The 24,665-nt window shown below is 42.2% G+C and overlaps 1 protein-coding gene across 1 annotated transcript in view; it reads left to right on the forward strand.

Annotated features, from left to right (window-relative positions):
- LOC121276335 (dynein heavy chain 11, axonemal-like) overlaps positions 1 to 24,665 on the forward strand; it is a 564,873-nt gene that overhangs the window by 192,379 nt on the left and 347,829 nt on the right. Inside the window, exons 30-32 of the mRNA XM_041184616.1 lie at positions 296 to 529; positions 12,212 to 12,343; positions 17,269 to 17,429. Coding sequence (XP_041040550.1) covers positions 296 to 529; positions 12,212 to 12,343; positions 17,269 to 17,429 — 527 coding nt within the window. The remainder of the gene's footprint in view (positions 1 to 295; positions 530 to 12,211; positions 12,344 to 17,268; positions 17,430 to 24,665) is intronic.

Consider the following 24,665-nt stretch of genomic DNA (forward strand, 5'->3'; position numbering starts at 1 on the left):
GTAGCTGAGTGTTTTCAACCCCAAGGTATTCATTCATTTGGTGTTTACAAAAAATGGCTAGTGATAAAAATATTTCATCAAAATTAACCTATGAATTAAATCTTAAAGCACAAATTCATTGGTGTTTTATGATTTACATACCTGATGGTGTGAATAATACAGCAGCGTAAATTAATTTCCAGCGAGCTTTTAGCATAAAAACTATGATACCACTTTTTCAGCATTATGACCCAAGTTGATTTAATGCTTGCTCAGATGTTTATATAAAAATGGTCCCTCCTCTGTCTTTTTAAAGGTTGAAACTTGGCTAAATCGATTAGAGGAAACTATGCAGGAAACCGTCCGCCATCAGATTACAGAGGCTATAGCAGCTTATGAGGAAAAGTCAAGAGATCAGTGGATTTTTGACTATCCAGCTCAGGTGGCGCTGACCAGCTCACAAATATATTGGACTACAGATGTAGGAATTGCATTTGAAAGGCTTGAGGAAGGCTATGAAACAGCACTGAAAGATTATAACAAAAAACAGGTATACGTAAGCATTGTGTATAACAACAATAACTTTTATTTATGTAGTATCTTTACTATGACAATCTGTCCCGAGATGCTTCACAGAGGCATTATGAAGCAAAATTTAACACCAGGACACAAGCAGATATTAGGGAAAATGACCACAAGCTTGGTCAAAGAGGTAGGTTTTATGGAGTCTCTTAAAGGAGGAAAGTGAGGTAGAAAGGCATGGAGGTTTAGACGGGGAATTCCAGAGATTAGGACTTTGGCAATTGAATGCACAGCCACCAATGGTGGAGTTGTTAAAATTGGGGAAGCTCAGTAGGCCAGAATTGGAGGAGCGCAAATATCTTGGCAGATTGTGGAGCTGCAAGAGATTGCAATGATCTTCTTATCGTGTTCATGGACAGTCTATACATGGCCCAGCCAGAACTGGACACGTTTTTGCACCTTGTTGTTGAATTCAGCAAGATCTGCAACAGTGCAGGGTTCCTCTAGCGATAGGCATTGCAGGAGATGTTGCATAGTCTGTGGCTCAGTTCCACATTCACAAGTTGTTGGGCTGGTTGTATATCCCCATTTGCTTAGTGACACCTTTGAACGATCTACACTAGTCCTAAGATGATAATGAGGGGTGAAGCCATGCAGGAATTTGAAACCAAGGATGAGAATTTTAAATCAGGCATTGCTTAGCTGAGAGCCAGGCCAGTGAGAACAAGGGTGACAGGTGAACAGGATTTGGTGCAATTAGGACATTGACAACAGAGTTTTGGATGACTTCAAGCTTATGGAGGGTAGAATGTGGGAGGCTGATCAAAAGTATGGTAGAATAATCAAACCTGGAGATTGAAGAGGTATGAATGGTAGTTTGAAGAGATTGAAGAGGTCCCAGCAGCAGATGAGCTAAGGCATGGGCGGAGTCGGGCGATCTTATGGAGGTGGAAATAGGCGATCTTTTTGATGGCGCAGATATGTGATTGAAAACTCATCTTGTATCAAGCAAGGCATCAAAGTTGCAAACATACTGGTTCAGCCTCAAGATGGTTGTCAGGGAGAGGGATGGAGCTGGTGGTGAGGTTACAGAGTTTGTGGGATCAAAGATAATGGCTTCAGTCTACCCAATGTTTAATTGGAGGAAATTGCTGCTCATCTAGTACTGGATGTTGGGCAAACAGTCTGACAATTTAGAGACAGTGGAGGGTTTCAGAGAAGTGGTGAAGTAAAATGGGACGCAGTCAGCGAACATATAGAAACTGATGCATTTTCAAATGATGTCTCCAAGGGACAGCAGTTAGGTGAGAAATAGAAAGGAAGGCCAAGGAAAGTTCCTTTTGGGACAAGATCATTGTGCTTCATAGTTGAAGCACAATTGTTTGATTACATGTGTAACTTGTTCACATATCTTTTATTTTCAACTATAAATACTTGAAAGGTAGCCCATGTAATTGAAATTAGGTTGGTAACTATCCCGTTAATAGGGAACGTGTTGCAATGCACATTGGAAAATAGCACCACAACATTTATTGAATATAAGAATTAAAAATGATAATGAAGAGTCAAAGATCCCAGTAAGGTGAAAAGAGCATCAAATAACAGAATTTGATGGATAAGTAGATTAATGCCAAAATGAAACAAAATGGAGGGCAGAATCTTGCCCTTGGATGGCGGGTGGGCCCCACCGGCTTGGCGGCAGGCGGGCAGCCGAACCCGGCCACTGAAACAGGGCCCGCCGCCATTTTGAGTGGGCGGGCTAATTAAAGCCCGCCCAGTGGCATCCCCGACGGGAAGTGCAATGCGCTTCCTGGGAGGGGAGGGATTCCCCATTTGTCAAAGTGCACTCTTTCATGCATGCGCGTGAAAGAGCGCACTTCTCCCTGAGACAAAGTCCTGTCTCAGGGAGACCAGTGACAGTCCGAAGTACTTTAAAAATACAAAAATTTAAAAATTATTAACATGTCCCCCTCATGTGATGATGTCACATGAGATGGAACATGTTAATAAAGAACACATAAACTTTATTCATTTTTTAAAATACAGACCTGAAACCTCATCCCGCCAGTGGATGAAGTTTTATCAATAATCTGGAATCTGCTGGGGCTCCCTGGCCTGCCTGCCAGCCTTAAGGTTGAATGACAGTTCTTTAATTACTTTAACTAGCCTGTCAATGGCCTTAATTGGCCATTGACAGGTTGGCGGATGGACAGCTGATTTCGCTGTCCACCCGCCTTCCTAAAAATTTAAACGGACCGGGATGACGTCAGGGGTTCCTCCCGACGTCATCCTGCGTCATTTTCCCCTCGGCAGCTGGGCCCCACCTCCAAATCGCCGAGGGAAAATTCCTGGCTGGAGTCACTGGCAATGTTAGGTTTTATAGCAGTGCAGAAAATATGGCAAGTTTAATTGGGAAGTGAAAAGAGATTGAGATTAAACGTCTGCAAATAATATAACAGGAAATAGAAAGAGCTTTGATAAGCATGTAAAAAATAATAGTTTGAGAGAGCCTGGGACCACTCAGCATGGAGAAGTGCTGCGCATTCCTTATCCCCAGACTAATGTCTTGATTAAGCAACACTCTTTATTTTGCCCTTACTTCTATCTGAAAACATTATTATATTTCCTTTCTGTTGTCTCCAACCCTTCAAATTCAACAGGTGCAGTTTTCCCATCTGAGCTTGCACCTGGAACAGCTATGAAAATTAGGTTAGACTGGAGAATTTTGTCCTATTTGCATCAGAATTTGACACAATATAAAGCATTATGAACTAAATTGATTTGACTAAGTTTCCTCCTGTCAAACATTGAGAAGACCAAAGCTATTGTCTTCAGCTGCATCGTTTTCACCCTCCTTCCCCTGGCCTTTGTCCCATGTAGAAGCAAGCTATTTTTAACTTTGACATCCTATTTAAAATGGGATCACAGACTCATATCCTCTCGATCACAGATACTGCTTGTTACCACTTCTCTAACATCACTTGCCTTTGCCTCTGCTTAATCTATCTGCTGTGGAACCCTCATCCGTACCTTAATCAGTGCTTCCAGCCTTATCCTTGCATTCATTACCATTCATAAGCTTCAGCTGATTCAAAACCCTGTTGCCTGAATCTTATCCTACAGCAAGTCTTGGTCCTGCATCACCTTTGTGCTCGATGTTCTACATAGGCTCCCAGTCAAGAAAGAAATAAAAGCAGGAGTAGCCATTTGGCCCCTCAGGCCTGTTCTACCATTTAATAATAAGATCATGACTGATCTGATCGTGGCTTCAACTCTGCTTTCCTGCTTGCCCCTGCCCCCCATAACCCTTGACTCCCTTGTAGATTGACAACCTGTCTAACTAAACCTTGAATATATTCAGTGACCCGATCCTATGGGGTAGAGAATTCCAAATATTACTGACCCCCTTGAGAGAAGAAATTCCTCTTCATCTCCGACTTAAATAGGAGACCCCTTATTCTGAAATTATACTTGTTAATTCTAGATTCCCCCACAATGGGAAACATCGTTTCAATCTCTACCCTGTCAAGCCTCTTCGGAATCTTTTATGTTTCAATAAGATCAGGTCTTGTTCTTCTAAACTCCAAAGAGTATAGGCTGGACCTACTGAACTTTTCATCATAAGACAACCCCTTTGTCCCAGCAATCAACCCTGTGAACCATCTCTGAAGTGCCTCCAATGCAAGAATATTCCTCCGTGAATAACGATACCAAAATTGTACTCATACTCTACTAATGTCATGTACAGTTATAGCAAAACTTCCCTATTTTAATACACCACCCCCCATGCAATAAAGGCCAACATTCTATTTGCCTTCTTAATTACTTGCTGTATTTACATGCTACCTTTTCATGATTCGTGTACCAGGACATCCAGATTGCTCCATACCAGAGTATTCTATGGCCTGTCTCTATTTAAATAATGTTTGGTTTTTCTATTCTTCCTATCAAAGTTCTTCCTACCTCATATTTTCCCACATTATACTCCTTCCCCCAAATTTTTGCCCACTCGCTTAACCTATCTGTATACTTTTGCCGACTCTTAAGTCCTCCTCACAACCTTCTTTCCTATCTATCTTTGTATGGTCAGAAATTTGACTACTATACACTCTGTCCATTCATCCAAGTCATTGACATACGGCCCCAATAACTCAAATTTAAAATTCCTATTCTCATATATGAATTCCTTTAAGGTCTCTCCCCTCACTATCTTTTTAACCCACTCTATCCCTACTCCCTCTGAGAATGCTGCAATCTTCCAGCTCTGGCCTTTTTCAAATCCCTTTACTATATCCCTGTACTTTCTTTGTCCATCATTGTTAGCCATGCTTTCAGTCATCTAGGCCATAAGCTATTTAATTGCTCCCCTGAAACATCTCTACTCCCCTCTCTGGTCAAGCTTTTTGTTGACCACCCCATAATATTGCCTTTTTTGTTAGATTACACCTTTGTGAAGCTTTCTCTGTGTTACGGACCATAAAAATGCAAGTTGTTAGTATTGAATTGTAGATGTACTTTGCTTTTCCATTAGCATTTAATTGACTGCTACTTTTCTTTCAGGCTTTGAAGAAGTGCTGTCCTTCTCTCCTGTTCACCTTCACTACTTCCTGTTTCCTTTCTAATGTTTGATCAAGTAGCTACTAAATCACAGCCACCCCCACTTCCTAAGCAATTGTCTCCAGCTCTGACTTATTCCACATGAATTACAACTGGAATTCCAGATGTTTCAGATCTGCCCAAGATTACAGATATCACCAAGATATTCAGTGTCCCTCAAACTACTGCCCTTGCCACTTTATGAGAACCACCTGAATGCCACCATGTGCACACTTTCGACATCATCAATCAGCAAAACTGAATAACTCCATCTCGTTGTCCTAGCCGACTGCTCCATTTTATCTTTCATCTCATCTGGTGCTTTAACAAAATACTTTTTCTCTTCCTTTCAGACACCAAGAACCACAAGCTTTAACAACTCTTAGGTACCAACACCCTTCTAGATCCTCCTTCCTCTTCACTTTCCTCTGATCCCCCATCCCTGCTTTCAATCTCGCCCTTCTCCATGTTTTTCACTATCCCCCCTTTACTTCCCATCTGACTCTGAACATGAAGACCTCAGCTTCACACCCTTGCACCCCCATCTTAGCATGATACCTTCACCTCCACACCCATTTCTTTTGCCAAGAGTATTCTCCCTGCACAGTGAACCCTTTTCCCCATCTTCACAATTTTGTTCCAACTGGAGCCCTCTTTATGGCCTTTTACTTTCTCTAGATCTTTTCATTGGGCACTGCCTGTTTGACATCGGCAACCTCAATTTTTTTTAACTCATCTCACCCATTCTAACCTATTGGTCTTTGAACTTGCAGCACTCTGCTCTCTCAGGTCCAAACCTAACATCATCATGAAACCTGCTGACAAAGTTAGTGCCGTTATTGTTTGACATCTTCTATCTTGCAGATGCTAATAGCCAACTCTGATACTTTCTCCCATCTCCCTTGGACCATGACCTACCACCAAACATCAAACCATCATCTGTTAGACTACCACTTACCTCATCCCCTCTGGAGATCTTCCCTCCATGGCCTCCAACCTTATAGTTCCCAATCCCACGAAGCCTATATCTGCCTCCTTCCCAAGATCCACAAAGAGTGGTGCCCTGGTCTACACATTGTTTCCATAAGACCATAAGACATAGGAGCAGAAATTAGGCCATTCGGCCCATCGAGCCTGCTCCGCCATTCAATCATGGTTGATAAGTTTCTCAACCCCATTCGCCCCCCTTCTCCCCATAACCTTTGATCCTCTTACCAGTCAAGAACCTATCTATCTCAGTCTTAAATACACTCAGTGACCTGGCCTCCACAGCCTTCTGTGGCAATGAATTCCATAGATTCACCACCCTCTGGCTAAAGAAGTTTCTCCTCATCTCTGTTCTAAAAGGTTTTCCCTTTAATCTGAGGCTGTGCCCTCGGGTGCTCATCTCTCCTACTAATGGAGACATCTTCCCCACGTCCACTCTATCCAGGCCTTTCAGTATTCTGTAAGTTTCAATCCCCCCCTCATCCTTCTAAACTCCATCGAGTATTGACCCAGAGTCCTCAATCGTTCCTCATATATTCAGCCTTTCATTCCTGGGATCATTCTCGTGAACTCCTCTGCACCCTCTCCAGGGCCAGCACATTCTTCCTGAGATACGGGGCCCAAAATTGCTCACAATATTCTAACTGTGGTCTGGCCAGAGTCTTATAAAGCCTCAGCAGCACATCCCTGCTTTTTTGTTCTATTCCTCTCGAAATAAATGCCAACATTGCATTTGCCTTCCTAACTACTGACTCAACCTGCAAGTTAACCTTAAGAGGATCCTGGACTAGGACCCCCAAGTCCCTTTGCACTCCGGATTTATGAATTCTCTCCCCATTTAGAAAATAGTCTATTCCTCTATTCTTCCTACCAAAGTGTATGACCTCACACTTCCCCATGTGTATTCCATCTGCCACTTCTTTGCCCATTCTCCTAACCTGTCGACATCCTTCTGCAGCATCCCTGCCTCCTCAATACTACCTGTCCCTCCACCTATCTTTGTATCATCTGCAAATTTCGCCAGGATGCCCTCAGTTCCTTCATCTAGATCTAGTTTCAGCCTATGCTTGCCCCATTGAATTGAATCCTTCCTAACTCGACTTTTTTTTCCACCTTGTCCAGTCTCTTCCCGCCTGCATCTGTGACTCTTCAGCACTCTCCACCACTTTAACAGTTTCTAGTTTCCTGGCCTTAACTGCCTCTTTTCCACCATGGATGTCTAATTGCTCTACTTCTCCTGAGGACCCTCTGCTTTTTCCTTGAATGATGGTCCAACTAATCATGATCCACAGGCAACTTTCTCCACTCGGCTGCATTTTTTCTTAAGCTGGCCCCTTGTCCTTTGTCTCCACTGACTTCCTCCAAATAAAAGATATTGCAGTAGGAACCTTTTATGAATCCTAGCGCTGCTTGTCTTTGTGGGATATGTGGAATGCTGTTTTTCCAGTCCCATACAGGCCACTCCCCTTATCTCTGTTTCTGATATGTTAGTGACTGTATCAATCCTGTCTCCTGCTTTTGCCCCAAACTGGAAAATGTCATCATATTTTCTTCTAGTTTCCACCCCTCAGCTTCACAAGGCCCATCTGTGACTCCCCTTCCTGTACTTCATTTATCTCCATTTCTGGGGCAGGCTAATAACCAATACCTGCTATACCCATTGACCTTCACAACTACGTTCCCACTCATCCCTCTTTCTGTTAGGATTCTATTCCATGCTCCCCGTTTTTCTGTCTACATTGTATCCGTTCTGAAGAGGTCACCTTTTGTTTTTCATTTATCCAGTTACCAATCTCTTTCGTCATGTAATTTCTCCTGCTTTACACCTTATCACTGATCTTCATTCTTCTTCTAACCTTCCTTCTCCCACCCTTTTCCCTGCCTCTTTATTTGCTGAAAACCTCTTTCAACTCTAACTTTTGCCAGTTCTGATGAAAGAACAATGAGTTTAAATGTTGGGCTGGATTTTACACTCCCCCACCAGGATTGGAAGCAGGGGCATAAAATCTCCACCGCCCCCTAACATGTCGGGTGATCCACCTGCTGTTTAGCCCATTGAGGCCCTGGAGTAGCCAGTTAATGGCAAGTATTTTATCCACTGCAGGAAAGGCATGTGGAAAGCCTGGCATCTTTAGCTGCGGTGGCTGCTGTCAGGCAAGGTGAGGGGACCTCCTTTGTAGCTCCCCTGGCCCCTTTGGAGGCACCACCTCCCCCTCAAGATCATTCCCCCCCCTCCCCATCTAACCCCCCCACCAGCCTCTTGAACCCAGCCCCCCACCCCACTCACCCCTGAGACCCCAGGCCCTGAATTCCCTGGGCTTCTCAGTGTGGTCAGACTGTATGTAGTCCCAGCAGTGGCCACTATTCCTGCCTGGGGCTGCTGGGACTATGTCCATTGGCAGGCAACTTTCTAAGGCGGGACTTCCTCCTTCAATAGGGGTGGAAGTCGCTCCTTAAAGTAATTAATGCTGCTGCCATCAATAAATTTCTGCAGGACAGCCATCGGGATTGTGGACGAGCTTCCACCCGAAGTTTTAGCTGGGAGGGGGCAAGAACCATGGCACCCAGAAAATCCAGCCGTTGACTCTGTTTCTTTCTCGGGCCTGTTAAGTATTTTCTGTTGATATCTATCTGTAACCCAAGCACATGCACTATGATGTGAGGAAAAAATCTGAATCTCTTGTTTATCTTGAGGCCCATTTGTACTCGTGTCTTCCAGTTCTATGTATTTTAGTTAGAAATATTCTGCTAACATTGAGATTCAGCATTTTTTTAGGCTTTTGTTGCTTTCGGTAACCGTTCTTCTTAGTGCACTGATTAGAGATGGGTCAGATTTTCCTATTATTGTATTTGGCATAAAGAATCACTGGGATACTGAGCAAAACAAGCCGGAAAGATGACGCCTATAGCGAGTTTTCCATCCATTTAAATTAATGGCTCAGAACCAGCAGGCTTTGTCTCTGCCCAGTTTTTCTCTATACACGGTGCCCAGGCGATCCTATATTCTAAGCACAGTAACAGAAATGTTTGTGTTCAGCAGGATCATTGCGTCTTCACAACCCCAGAAACACCTACACTCTTTTGTCTTCACAATTAGTTTTTCTTTGTACTCCATAGACAAAAGGTTACTAGTAGAATTTGAAGAAAAATATAATATTTCAGAGAAGTTCAGCAATAGTTAAATTAATTGAGTTGACACATCTTCATTTGGATATCTTAATGAAGAATGATGAAAATCTTCATTGAATGTGAAGCTGTCAGCTTATATAAATTACATTTCTCAGCAGAAATAATTTACGTGAACTTTACAATTTTCTTTGAAAAAGCTTTTAAATAAAATGTTCTGCATCCTCTATCTAATTCTGTCTTTGTCCTTCCAGAGATTTGTACTTTTCAGAGTGGATATGAGCTGTCAGAGGAAGTATGGAGCTTGTTGATAATCTATAAGAAAGTCCTATTTGCTTTTTGGTTATATTCAGTTTTCCAAAAAAAGTCAGATTACATGCTAATTTGCTGAATGTGCTATTCTTTTGGAATACTAAATAAACTAGACAACGTGCTTGAACTCCCAGTTGACTGAGCTTCCACTCATTTGACAGTCACACTGCTAAATAACTGTTCAGTATGTAAACTTCACTCTTAAAATCTATGCATCTAAAATCAAATATATTTTCAATTTATCAGTTCTGTTCCCTCAGTAAATTTCTGTAACAACAATGTATGCTCAGATGTTTTGGTTATCTTTGTTATCTCTAGAAACTGTAATGTATATTGTATCATAACTAAATAATTTTCATTTATATAGCACATTTCACAACCTCCCAAAGCAATTTATAGTCAATGAAAACACTTCGAAGTGTTGCTGCTGTTATAGCATCCAGAGCTATACACAAAAACGCTATTTTCAAAACTTTAATATAAGTAATTTGTACATTATTAAAACAGCAGGCAGCATAACTTGCAATGGTAGCAAAATGTAATTAGAAATTGTCTCATGATTGACTGGGGCTTTTTAATCAAGTGATTAATTCTGCTGTTATCCCAGTGTAGAGATCTAAAAAGTGTTGTTAGTGGTTGGTTTGGTAATTTTATGTCAAATCTCAGTTGCAAATTAATTGGATTGCACGTTGTAAGGTATTTAGATAGGGGAGAAAAACACCTGAAAGTGCCTGTTATACACCTGTTGGTGAGTAAAGATTGCTCTCTGTTACAATACTGCAAGGAAGCATTTTCCAATCATATCACTAATTGAAATGCAAACTGTGCACTATCAGGATCTAGATTCCGGTTCCTGGCAGTATTGTAGAACAGATCCCAACTGGTGAGTTTGCATCTTCAAATCTGCCTTTGGAACTACCAGAACCTCCGTCTTCAGTCCAGTGAGTTTTATATTCTCATTAATAGTTGTTAGATTATTTTTATGACTTGAAAGCCACTTGGCTGAGGAATCTATTACTTTCCACCAGTTATCAACTGCAAATGTGGGAATAAATGCAAAAAATATTTGTTTCTACATGATTTAGAAAAGAACCCTTAACATGGTACCATTGTTTCCCTAAAGTTTGTGCTGATCTCTTGTCAGAGAATCCTTATGGAAATTCCAGATTACAGTCTTTTCAGATGAGGAAATGTCCTGGCATATGGGGCTTCCTACAATATAGGAGTAGGAACCTATGCGTGTTAATATTTGCAACAGTTGGTTATGTAAGATGCCTGATAAGAATTTCTTTGGAGCTTCTCCAGATATCCCACCATAACTTGATTGAGTATATGCAGAAACCCTGAAGAAGCAATGTGAACCACCCAATTATATGGTTGCTCTTGGGTCGCCACTACATTTCCACAAAAGTTACAGTGGGAGATCAGAAAAAACCCATGTGGAAATTCTACAAAAGCAAACAATGTATATTTTACTCTTATTGGTGTACAGAAGTTGCTGGACATTTGACAAATTGAGCAGGTTCAACAAGTAGGACCTCCTTCATATTGAGTACCATAGATGTCAGTGTATCAGTTGACCTTTGAAGCCTCGAAAAACTCCTCCAAAAATGAGGGTCAACTGATACACCAAGTATAAAAGTGAACTGCCAGTGTGGGTTGTCACCATTTCAAAATGCCATTGGCATCCAACACAAAGAATGTGCATGTCTTAAATGTCTGTGTATCTTTGCAACATAGCTCGTATAGCCAGCTTGATCCCCTGCATCCAGTTATGAGGTACCGTCAGGAAAAACATGCATAGGTGGGGGTGAAAAATTGAGGCTGACTACTATGGAATAAAGGATTAACTCTAATAATAACTACTGTACATGTGTGGAAGGAGCTATATCACAGTGATGTTAATCACTGAGAGAAGACGATTGAGCAGCATCTTTGAGAGTAGCTCCAGGTATGTCTTGGTCTTAGATAACCTTTGTAAATAGTTAGTATGTAAATAAATGTGTTTTCAATAAAAGACCATTGCCTCCAACAAAATCCCTTCTGGAGTAAGAAGCTAGCAAATTCTGAGATAAAACCACGATAATAGAATTACTATAGCACGTAGTGGCTGAAAAGCAGCATCAATTTATATGCTGAGTAAATGCAAAAACATGATTTTTAGAACTGGAAAAATGGGGTCATCTTATATGCCAAGTTGACTTATACGCCGCGATTTATAGTACTCTGGTGAGGTCACATATGCCAAATTCTTTGTACAAACAGTGCGAGCACAACATCAAGCTATTCTGAGGAGTGCTCTAATGCTGCAGGTGCTTGCAAAACCATGTTGCAACAAATAAGTTTCTGGGAAAATTTATTAGAGACATTTTCATATTTTTAAACTTCCGTAAAATGGGCGGGGCTGATATCCAATCTCTGAGCCATTAATTTAAATTTAAGACTAAAGGTAATATTTTGGAATGAAAATTGCTATGAAACAATCAAGTCAGGAACTAAGTGGTCGTTTGTTAAACTATATCTGAAATTCAGCCACAAAGTGAAATTAAGTGTTGTGAATTTACTTTGTGGTCCATCCTATCAGCTATTATAATAGCTATTCAGTCTGCAAATTATGTTTATTTTACATTTGTTTTCCATGCATAGGGTTCCTGTGACTGAAATGGAGTGATTTATTTTTAATTTACAGGTGGTGCAGTTGAATGCTCTGATCAACATGTTGCTGGGAGAGCTGACACCAGGTGACAGGCAGAAGATTATGACTGTATGCACCATAGATGTCCATGCTCGGGATGTTGTGGCAAAGCTTATTGCTCAAAAGGTATGTTAGAGAGTTGATTGCAAGTAAACTACATCTTTATTTTGTTTCTTGTTTTGAGCAGGCTACTTTCCCCTCGTGCTACCTTCTTGTAATTTGTGTGCTGTTCATGTATTTTTTACTAAAATATAGAACACTACCTTGAACTGGGATATTATGGCTTGGATTTTCACAGAGTTCCGAATCTCCGCAGACCTTCTAAAACGGTGGGCGGAACCTAGATTCAGAAGCCCTGTCCTGATTTCTGACAGATCCTGTTTTCATTGGTAGAGGAAAGGGGGTGGGATAACTCTCTCTTGAGGGAAACTGAACTCAACAGTGCGATTTAAACTCAATGCTGAGATCAAACAGACTCTATTTTCACATTAGCAAGGGCCTTAACCGGAACGTGGGAGTTATGAATTTTTAGAGTAGGCGTAAGTGCTCTTGAAAAGCAGAGAGGGTCTGTCGAACTGTCAAGCTGTAAAGTTATTTATATTCCCAACACTTTAAAAAAAAAAGACTGCCTGTATCAGAGGGAAAAAAATGGCCTTGCAACAATAGCTGTTTGTTGACATTACCCTAAGGCCTATTATTATGTCAGTATTAGTGCTTAGCTGCTGTCCACAGCCTATAATTATCCTAGCAGGGGCCTAAGTTTACAGTTTAGCAGCTCAGAGGTTATTAAAGGATTAGCTGTCTTTGAATGCAAGTCAGTTTTCATAAGGGATTAAGTATTTCAGAGGATTTAAAAATTTTGAATGGGCTTTCATAAATGGTAGTTTTTTTAATATAGTGAAGGCTGTAATAGATAGTTAGAAATTTATTTCATCTCAACATGGCTCCTAAGATCTGCCTTGTATATACTTAACGACCCAGCCTCTGCAGCCCTCTGTGATAAAGAATGCAGATTGACTACCCTCTTAGAGAAGAAATTCCTCCTCATCTCAGTTTTAAATGGGTGACCCCTTAATTTGAGATTATGCCCTCTGGTCCTCCTAAGATCTGCCCATGGGGGAGACTGGGTGAAATGGCATGGACGGTGTAAAGGAAAAAGATGGTGGGTGGGTTGGCAGGAGTGGTTATGAGTTGATATTAAGTTTGCATTGGGGATATTGGGGAGCATGCATTGGCGTGGAGGGTATGAGGAGCCATAGCGAGTGGATGGGGAAATGAGTTGGCATGGATGGTAGGAGGGGCCATTGAGGATGGGTAGAATAAGAAGTTGGCATGGGTAGTGGATGAGGGCTAGAGGTCCTAAAACATAAGCAAACATCTGGGATAAAACCCCAGAGAACTGAGGTGGGCCTTTTAAACAGCCCACCTCACCATTTGGCAACAGTTGAGCTACCTCCGATCTGCATCCAGGGACGGCAGCCCCGACTCCATCCTGCATCTGCCTTTTTGGAAGAGAGTTCCAAAGTTCTACCACCTTTTACGTGAAGAAATATCTTCAAATTTCACTCCTGAACAGTCTGAGTCTAATTTTTAGACAATGCCTCCTAATCCTAGACTCTCCAACCAGCAGAAATAGTTTCTCCCAAGGCACCATACCTGTTCCCCTTAATATCTTGAAAACCTATCTAATTACCCCTTAACCTTCCAAATTCCAGGAAATGCAACTGTCGTTTCTTTAATCTCTTCTTATAGCTTGATTCTTAGAGAATGGGTACCATCCAGCAAATCTACGTTGCACTCTCACCAAGACCAAAACATCCTTTCTAAGGTGCGGTGCCCAGAACTGTTTGCTGTGCTCCAGTAGTGGTCTAACCAAGACTTTTGTATGCGTGGCTCAAGCATGACTTCTACCCCCTTGTATTCTAGTCCTCTGGATATAAAGGCCAGTATTCCATTAGCCATTTTGATTATTTTCTGTACCTGTTCATAATTTATTTCACCATTTCGGAAGTTCTAACCCCAGAAAGTACTGAAGATGGAGGCATTAAAGTTATTCAAGGCTGAATTTGAATGATTTTTCATAGGCAAGGGCTGTGGGGGGCAGACAGGAAAATGGAGTAGAGACCACAACCAGATCAGCCATGATCTCATTGAATGGCAGCGTAGGTGCGAAGAGCCGAATGGCCTCCTCCTGCTTCTAAGTCCGATGTTCCTATGACTGCACAGTTGCCCATTAGACCATAAGACATAGGAACAGAAGTAGGCCATTCGGCCCATCGAGTCTGATCCACCATTCAATGGGCTGAATTTTCCCCCATTAGGGGGGGGGGGGAAGTTGATGGGACGCGGTGATGCCGGGAGTTCCGCCCATGCGGGCATGCATCCGATCGGCACCCCTGATCGGAAGCACAGCGCCAATTAAGACCCGCCCAGCGAGACATCCGCACGGAAGCGCTATGCACTCCTGTGCAGGCGGGGGCGTGGGGGGGAAGGTCCTAAAATTGAGAGTGCACTCTTTCACGCATGCGCATGAAAGAGCGCACTCATCTCCCTGAGGCTAAGTGCAACCTCAGGGAGATCAGCTCAAAATGTGAAAAAGTTCAAAATAGAAAAATTAAATTTCCCTAACATGTCCCCTCATGTGACAATGTCACATGAGTTGGGACATGTTCATAATTTCCAAAAAAACTTTATTAAAATTTTTAAAACCCTACACGAAACCTCATCCTGCCTGTGGATGAGGTTTCATGCTTTTTTTAGTTCGCGCCAGGGCTCCTGGCCTGCCCGCCAACCTTAAGGTTGGACGGGCAGGTCCACTGATTACTTTAATTGCTCTGTTAATGGCCTCAGTTGGCCATTGACAGGTCGGCGGGCGCACAGCTGATTTTGCTGCTCCCCTGCCTTCCTGAAAATTTAAATGGGACGCAATGACGCTGGGAGTTCTGCCCAACATCATCGCGTGTCATTTTACGTGTTGGCGAGCGGGCCCTGCCTCTGCTCGCCATCAGTAAAATCCAGCCCAATGAGATCATGGCTGATCTGATAATCCTCAACTCCACTTACCTGCCTTGTCCCCATAATCCTTGATTCCCTTACTGATTAAAAATCTGTCTATCTCAGCCTTGTATATACTTAACGACCCAGCCTCTGCAGCCCTCTGCTGTAAAGAATCCAGATTGACTACCCTCTTAGAGAAGAAATTCCTCCTCATCTCAGTTTTAAATGGATGACCCCTTACTCTGAGATTATGCCCTCCGGTCCTAGACTCTCCCACAAGAGGAAACAACCTCTCAGCATCTGCCCTGTCAAGCCCCCTAAGAATCTTATATGTTTCAATAAGGTCGCATCTCATTCTTCTAAACTCCAATGAGTACAGGCCCAACCGACTCAACCTCTCCTCATAAGAATTTCCCTCCATACCTGGGATCAACCTAGTGAACCTTCTCTGGACTGCCTCCAATGCCAGTACATCTTTTCTTAGATAAAGGGACCAAAAATGTTCACAGGATTTTAGCAAGACTTCCCTATTTTTATACTCCATTCCCTTTGGAATAAAGGCCAACAGTCCATTTGCCTTCCCTATTATCTGTTGAACTTGTATGTTAGCTTTTTGTGGTTCATGCCAGAGGACTCCCAAATCCCTCTGTGCTGCAGCCTTCTGCAGTCTCTCTCAATTTAAATAATATTCAGCTTCTCTATTCTGCCTGCCAAAGTGTATAACCTCACATTTTCCCACATTATATTCCATCTGCCAAGTTTTTGCCCACTCACTTAACCTGTCTGTATCCCTCTGTAAACTCCTTGTGTCATCCTCGCCACATGCCTTTGTGTCATCTGCAAACTTGGAGATAGTACATTTGTTACCCTCATCTAGGTCAATAATATATATTGTAAATAATTGAGGCCCCAGCACTGATCTCTGTGGCATTCCACTAGTTATAGGTTGCCATCCCGAAAATGCCCCCCTTATCCCAACTCTCTGTCTTCTTTTAGTTAGCCAATCCTCAATCCATGCTAATATACCACTCCCAACACCATGGGCTCTTATCTTAAGTAGCATATGTGCGGTACCTTATCGAACGCCTTTTGGAAATCCAAATATATTATATCTGCTGGTTCCCCTTAATCTATCCTGCTTGTTACCTCCTCAAAATATTTGTTAGGCATGATTTCTCCTTTATGAAGCCATGCTGACTCTGCTTGATTAGATTATGTATTTCTAAATGCTCTGCTATTACATCCTTTATAATAGACTCCCAACATTTTCCCAATGACATATGTTAAGCTAACTGACCTATAGTTACCTGTTTTTTGTCTCCCTTTTTGAATTAGGGTGTTACATTGGCTATTCTCCAATCCTCTGGGATGTTTCCAGAATCTAAGGATTCATGGAAGATTACTACCAGTGCATCCACTATCTCTGCAGCTATCTCCTTTAATATCCTAGGATGCAACTCATCAGGTCCAGGGGACTTATTGGCCTTTAGCCCCACTAGTTTCCCTAGTACTTTTCTTTTTGCCCCTTGATTATTTAGTATTTTTGGAATGCTATTAGTATCTTCTACCGCGAAGACTGAAGCAAAGTATTTATTCAACTCCTGTGCCATTTCCTGATTCCCCATTATTATTTCGCCAGCTTCATTCTCTAAGGGCCTATGTTCACTTTGGCGCCTCCCTTTTTATATATTTAAAGAAGCTCTTACTGTCTATTTTTATACTAGTTGCTAATTTACCCTCAAAGTTTATTTTCTCCCTCTTCATTATTTTTTTGGTCATCATTTAATCTATCAATATTTCTTCCTAATTTTATGTTTTCCATCTAAACTCTTACAATGCTGATTATCTTTGCACCTTCAGCAATTTTGGCTATGTGGCTATCCCATCATCTTAGTCATTAATGAATAGTTGAGAGTCCAACATAGATTCAAGTGGGACACCACTAGTCACATCTTGCCAATTAGAGTACCTGCCAATTATCCTTGCTTTCTGTTTACTTCCACTCAACCAATTTCCTCATTAGATAAACATAAATATTCATTATTTTCTCTCAGGTCATGAATGCCCAAGCCTTTGCTTGGCTGTCTCAGTTGCGGCATCGCTGGGACAACAATAAGAATGACTGCTTTGTCAACATCTGTGACGCTCAGTTTCAGTACTCTTATGAATATTTGGGCAACACTTCTCGACTGGTGATCACTCCTCTGACTGACAGGTAAATATTACTAACTCATTTTAAAGTCAAAACTTCAAAGTTTGTTTAACATAATATTTTGTCATCTTATTTCCAGTCCATCTTTCATGGCATTGCATACGGGAGGGCTGATTTTATCACTGGACAGATAATGACCAAGTAGTGGGCAGATGTGGCTGTGTCTTGCAGACATGAGGTCCAAGTCATTTTCAGGCTCGGGCCTCATTTACAAACTGTCAAGCTGTTGCTTGTGGCAGCTCACTTGTGTTGGGAGAGTTGAGAAGTTGATAGATTCTACATTGAGCTGGCCAACATTTAAAGTCCAGGAGAGGCAATCCTGCTCCTTCTGGTGCCACTTAAGAAGATGATCATTGTCTGAACTGTTTGTCAAAGATTGCTGGTACAAATGGATATGGTATGCTTTCCAAACAGCTGTACTCCAAAGTTGCAATCAGAATCCGGTGTATGTCATAAGGCCTTGATTTGCATAATACACATAGCCTCCTGTCTGAAAAAGGTAGGTGCTCCAGCTGCCTATCTCACCTTCCCAAGGTAATGGCAGCTAAGCCATTTTCAGGGCCTACCTCCCTGTTTACATCTGCGAATGAAGTTAAAATCTACCTTGCAAGGCTTAAACTGAATGTGGGGTGAAGCAGAATTGGAAGACAGGTTTAATTGGACCATTGCACCAGGAAATTCAATTCACATTTTTCAGTCATACACTCTGTCCTTAGTAGTCTTATAGTTCCATTTTAAGTTTTTCTCACCATGTATATTATTGGAACAACTTATGTAAGCTTGCCATACTGCAATTATGCATGTCCACCAATGATGGCACTGTATTATGTCCTCTGGTAGAAAGGTGTAATTATATAAAAACAAAAAAACTGCGGATGCTGGAAATCCAAAACAAAAACAGAATTACCTGGAAAAACTCAGCAGGTCTGGCAGCATCGGCGGAGAAGAAAAGAGTTGACGTTTCGAGTCCTCATGACCCTTCGACAGAACTTGCGTTCGAGTCCAAGAAAGAGTTGAAATATAAGCTGGTTTAAGGTGTGTGTGTGGGGGGCGGAGAGATAGAGAGACAAAGAGGTGGAGGGGGGGGTGGGGGTGTGTGGTTGTAGGGACAAACAAGCAGTGATAGAAGCAGATCATCAAAAGATGTCAACGACAATAGTACAATAGAACACATAGGTGTTAAAATTAAAGTTGGTGATATTATCTAAACGAATGTGCTAATTAAGAATGGATGGTAGGGCACTCAAGGTATAGCTCTAGTGGGTTTTTTTTATATATAATGGAAATAGATGGGAAAAGGAAAATCTTTATAATTTATTGGAAAAAAAAGGGAAGGGGGAAACAGAAAGGGGGTGGGGATGGGGGAGGGAGCTTACGACCTAAAGTTGTTGAATTCAATATTCAGTCCAGAAGGCTGTTAAGTCCCTAGTCGGAAGATGAGGTGTTGTTCCTCCAGTTTGCGTTGGGCTTCACTGGAACAATGCAGCAAGCCAAGGACAGACATGTGGGCAAGAGAGCAGGGTGGAGTGTTGAAATGGCAAGCGACAGGGTCTGTCCGCAAGAATGACCCAAACCTCCCTGTCGCTTGCCATTTCAACACTCCACCCTGCTCTCTTGCCCACATGTCTGTCCTTGGCTTGCTGCATTGTTCCAGTGAAGCCCAACGCAAACTGGAGGAACAACACCTCATCTTCCGACTAGGGACTTTACAGCCTTCTGGACTGAATATTGAATTCAACAACTTTAGGTCGTAAGCTCCCTCCCCCATCCCCACCCCCTTTCTGTTTCCCCCTTCCCTTTTTTTTCCAATAAATTATAAAGATTTTCCTTTTCCCATCTATTTCCATTATATATAAAAAAAAACCCACTAGAGCTATACCTTGAGTGCCCTACCATCCATTCTTAATTAGCACATTCGTTTAGATAATATCACCAACTTTAATTTTAACACCTATGTGTTCTATTGTACTATTGTCGTTGACATCTTTTGATGATCTGCTTCTATCACTGCTTGTTTGTCCCTACAACCACACACCCCCACCCCCCCCCCCACCTCTTTGTCTCTCTATCTCTCCGCCCCCCACACACACACCTTAAACCAGCTTATATTTCAACTCTTTCTTGGACTCGAACGCAAGTTCTGTCGAAGGGTCATGAGGACTCGAAACGTCAACTCTTTTCTTTTCCGCCGATGCTGCCAGACCTGCTGAGTTTTTCCAGGTAATTCTGTTGAAGGTGTAATTATAGTCTGACAAGTTTATAGGGAGCGGGAGGTGACAGAGGAAGGAGAATGAAGCAAAGATTTTGCTTGAGGGAAAGAAATGAAGGAGAGACAGGGTAAGAGAAAACTAGGAGTGAGAAGAGAAGGGAGGAGGGTTGGGGAAAGGACAAGGGCAGATAGGGTTGGAAAAAGAGTAAGTGGAGACAGAAAAGAGAGAGATAAGGAGAGGGGAGAAGGACTGAGGGAGCGGCAGAGGAGATGAGGGATAGAATAGAGAGAGAGGGAGAGGGACAGAATATATAAACACTTTAAGAGATGATACCACAGATCAAAGGCTTTTGCCAGCCTTCAAGAATACTTCATTTAAAGTAGTGATAGAATCATTGAATAATAGACTGGTTACAGCACAGAAGAAAGGCAATTTGGCTAGTCAAACCTTTGCTATCTCTCTGCAAAAGCAATTAGCTAATTCCATTCACCAGCTCTTTCCCTGTAGCTCTACAAATCCTTTACTTTCAGGTACTCATCCAATTCCCTTGTGAAAACCACAATCAAATCTCACTCCATCACTCTTTCATATACTGTGCCACTTGTTCCATTAAAAAAAAGGTTTCTCTTCACTGTTGCATTTGATTCTTTTGCCAGTCTCATTAAATTGGTGTGCTCTGATTCTTGATCCTTTGCCGAGGGGGACACTTTCTCCATGACTTTTAACACCTTTATCAAATATCCTTGCAACTGAAGTCCCTCATCCCAGGAACCATTCTTATAAATCTTTTCTACTCCCTCTCTAAAGCCTACCCGTCCTTCCTAAAGAACGGTGCCAGATCTGGACACAATACTCCAGTTGAGGCCAAAACAGTGTTTTATGAAAGTTCTTCATAACTTCCTTTCTTCTCTACCCCATGTCTCAGTTTACAAAGCCCAGGGTGCCATATGCTTTTTAACAACTTTCTCATTGTGCCCTGCCACTTGAATGACTTGTGCACATGTACCCCCAAGCTTCTCTGTCCTTGACCTGTTTTAGAATTGTACCCTTTATATTGCCTCTCTGTGAAATTTTTATTCTTTGAAAGATACTTGAGAGTTACAACTAAGTTAAACTTAGGAAGTTACTTGAGAGTTAACGCTATCTAATCAATCAGCCAGTCAGGATTCAAGTGCAACCAATATGGTGGGATGTTAAGTCTTTACTAAGAGTTTAAGATGCTATATAACATTACAGATTATATAGCAGCATACGAACAAGTAATAGGTACCAGTCCGGATCGGGCAGGATGGCTAGCATGCACAACCAGCTATTTCTTTCTTTCACTTCTCTTCTCGGTGCCTAAGTCTTCTCAACTTCTGGACCCTCTCAGGAAGGTTTGACTGGAGGTTTCTGTCAGAGTCCTTTTTAACTGTTTACTCCAGTGAGCCCTCCCAAAGTCTCTTACCTTATACCCTTTTCCAGGGTAAATGCCTGGATGTATTATTAACATAGCCTTTTGGTCCTACAAAGATTTGTTTTATCTCAAAATATCTTATGGACGTCAAGTTCCATGTCTGAACTTTGGGTTTAGACATGTTTGATGTCATTCACCTGCCATTACTTTTTTGTGGCCACATTTGGTCATTCTTACCTAATTTCTTCCTTATCATCTCTTGGGCTGTCATAGGTGAGTTCCACCCTCCCATAACATTCCAACTCTCGTAATCCACTATCTCCACCAAAAGGTTTTATTCATCCCCCAACAGTTATTTATGCTTAGGCCTGTTCATCAGGTTTAATAACAAACATTTTCAATGGCCATTGAGTGCAGTTGTTCTTACCCCTTATCAGGCTGAGGAACTGAGCCATTGAGTACTGCAATCACGTCTATTATTCCCACATACTACTGGACATATGCATTTCAACAATCATCTTAGTTAATCAAAGTTAAGTGAAAAGTCTAACACAGCTTCATACCAATTGCCATCTCTTTCAACTATGGCTTTTTGTTCAAACTAGCAGCTATACCTAAGAATTATGATTACTCTAGCCTGGTTTCCATGACTGTGAAATCTTAAGCAATTTTCAGTAAAAATGCACGTACAAATCTAACCCAGCCCTTTACCTAGTTCAGGCTAATTTTATGTGTATATTCTAATGCTATTCCTAATTTCTATTTCTAATTAGGTTTCTCTGTTCCTGCACCCTTTTTTAGAATTGCCTCTCCTCGTTCTTCCTACCAAAAAGTATAACTCCACATTTCTTCTGCATTAAATTTCATCTGCCATGTGCACACCCATACCACCAGCCTGTGTCGTCTTGAAGTCTATCACTATCCTCCTCATGGTTCGCTGTGTCATCTGTTACCCCTTCTCCATTTTTTCCAGAACACCTTGGCCCAGATTTTTGTCTCGAGCTGAGGAAACACGAGTCAGGCTAGTTCCTGATTTCCGATACCTGAGCCCACCTATGAACCCCATTCCTGCCATATTTTTGTCTCTGAGAGACATTGACGGAAAGGGATCAGATTTTGTGAGCCGCGATGTAGGAGGACTGTGGGTGTGGAGGCAGGCTGGTTAGAAGGGCCACCTCGATTCTCGGGGACACCAACCCAGATCCCAACATCATTCATATGCCCCCTAAACCTCACCCCCATGTGGCCTCCATGCCTCCTCATATCCCTGTGTCACCCCATGTGCTCTCCATGCCCCCTCATACTCTCATGACCCCTCTGTGCCTCCCATACTCCCTTTACTCTTCATGTCTCTTCACACTCCCTATGCCTTCTCCATGCCTCCCATGCATCTTCCATAGCCACTCACCCACTAACCACGATGTACGGACCTCAGGATGTATTTGAAATAAGCATTAGAAAGTAAACTTATAACAATCTAATAGAGCTGCCATTCAAATACACTTGACAATGAAAAAAACTCTTACTCATAAAAGCAATTCAAAAAATGTAAATCCCCCCCCACAAGTGGTCAATATGTTGTAAAAGCAAACACTTCTTCACTTACCGCAACAAAGACAGATCATTTAATAACCTCCTAAAACTCCATCAAAATGTAAACATATTCCCCTCTGAGATAATTGGCTCTGTAGCTTTTGAAAACTTAGCCAAGCATTCATAATGGCCACAGCTACCGAAACAAACCATTGCAGCTCACAAAAGGTGAAAATGAGAGAACAGATAGCATTTCATTTCCACTTCAAAGCAGTCTGCCTGTGAATCTATGAAGTGGTGCAGATGGCTAGAGTTCTTTTGAACTGTTAACAGCAGGGCATTTTTGTTCCAAAGTTAAAGATCCCCTGATATTTCAATCACAGTCCAAAACATGACAGGAGTATTCCCAGCACATTTTTCTACTGTTCAGAATGCATTATGATACTTTGTCCTATAGGAAAAGTACTCTAATGCATCTCAACACTTAAACAATGCTGTTGAATGTAATGGTCAATTTATCTTTTTCAGGATAGAGCCATATGATGAATCACTGCAGTTAAAACACATTTACATTACCATACAGCATCTAATAGTTACATTTGAAGTTGTCAAAATATTTAACAGTTACCTGTCAGAGTGTTCCTGACTTCTCAGCAGATTTCACCCAGTGCTCATGAACTCTCCAATGAGGTGTTTTTTTTTTTAGAACTTCCAAAACCCACACCAGCACACAAAAATAGTTAGTGGGGTTAGGAAATTCAAATTCTATAGGGCTGGCAATGGTGACCTCGACCTCAGAAGGCGTGCATGTAGGTTGCTTCCCATGGCCTCCCTAACCCAGGAAAAGGCCACTCAAAAATAGTGCAGGATCAGGAAGGCACCGCAAATTTGTAATCAGTACGAAAAATTCTAAGTTTTGTCTGACCCCATTCCTGCCTCCATTACCAGGTGAAAATCTGGTCCCTTGGGCTGAATTTTGCCGTCGGCGACCAGGGGGTGGGGCCCGCTTGCCGACACATAAAATGAAGCGGGATGATGTTGGGGGATCCTCCGACGTCATCCCGCCCCATTTACATTTTCAGGAAGGTGGGGTCACAGTCAAATCAGCTGTGGGCCCGCTGACCTGTCAATGGCCAATTGAGGCCATTGGCAGGATCATTGAAACAATTAAAGGACCTGCCCATCCAACCTTAAGGTTGGCGGGCAGGCCAGGAGCCCTGGCGGGATTTAGAAAAAACATGAAACCTCATCCACCGGCGGGATGAGGTTTCATGTAGGGTTTTAAACAGTTTAATAAAGTTTTAGTGCAATTTACAAACATGTCCCATCTCATGTGACATTGTCACATGAGGGGGACATGTTAAGGATTTTTTTTTTCTATTTTTAACGTTTTTAAAAGTGTCAGCGATCTCCCTGAAACAGCACATAGCCTCAGGGAGATGTGTGCTCTTTCGTGCGCATGCGCGAAAAAGCGCACTCTCGCTTTTGGGGATTTCCTCCCCCCCCCACCCGCACATGGAGCGCATAGCGCTTCCCGGCAGACGTCATGCTGGGCAGGTCTTAATTGGCGGCGGGGCCCACTTCTCCGGCAGGGATCGGCTCCTCGCCTGCCGGAGATTGTGTTTGGCCCGCCGCCCAGCAGGCAGAAAATACTGCCCTTTGTATCCAGGAAATTTCAGTACCGAATTCTGCCTTTTTATAAAGCCAGGTCTGCTCCTCTCATCATTATGGCATCTATGCATACATTGATATGAGGCAGGTATTCCTGCCACTCACGTACATTAAAGATGCTCTTTCCTTCCAAAAATGAAACTTACCTATGGTGATTGGATGAGCAGTGTCGCCTCTGAAAACTCAACACCTAGAAAGGTGGCTCAAGCTGATAACTAAATGGACTTCCTTCGGTTATAACAGGATCTTCTCCAAAAGTTGGAAACCCTCTGGTGACACTTCGGCTCTGGCATTGTAAACCACCTTGGCATTGAAGAAGTTTTAACAAATGATGAAGGAGAAGCTGCACAAATGTGGCTGCTTCATCTGCATGGGTGTATCAGAGGCAGAACTTCAAATACCAGAACATGAACAACTCATATTCTCCTG

Source organism: Carcharodon carcharias, chromosome 3 (assembly GCF_017639515.1).
Source record: "Carcharodon carcharias isolate sCarCar2 chromosome 3, sCarCar2.pri, whole genome shotgun sequence".
Lineage (NCBI taxonomy): Eukaryota > Metazoa > Chordata > Chondrichthyes > Lamniformes > Lamnidae > Carcharodon > Carcharodon carcharias.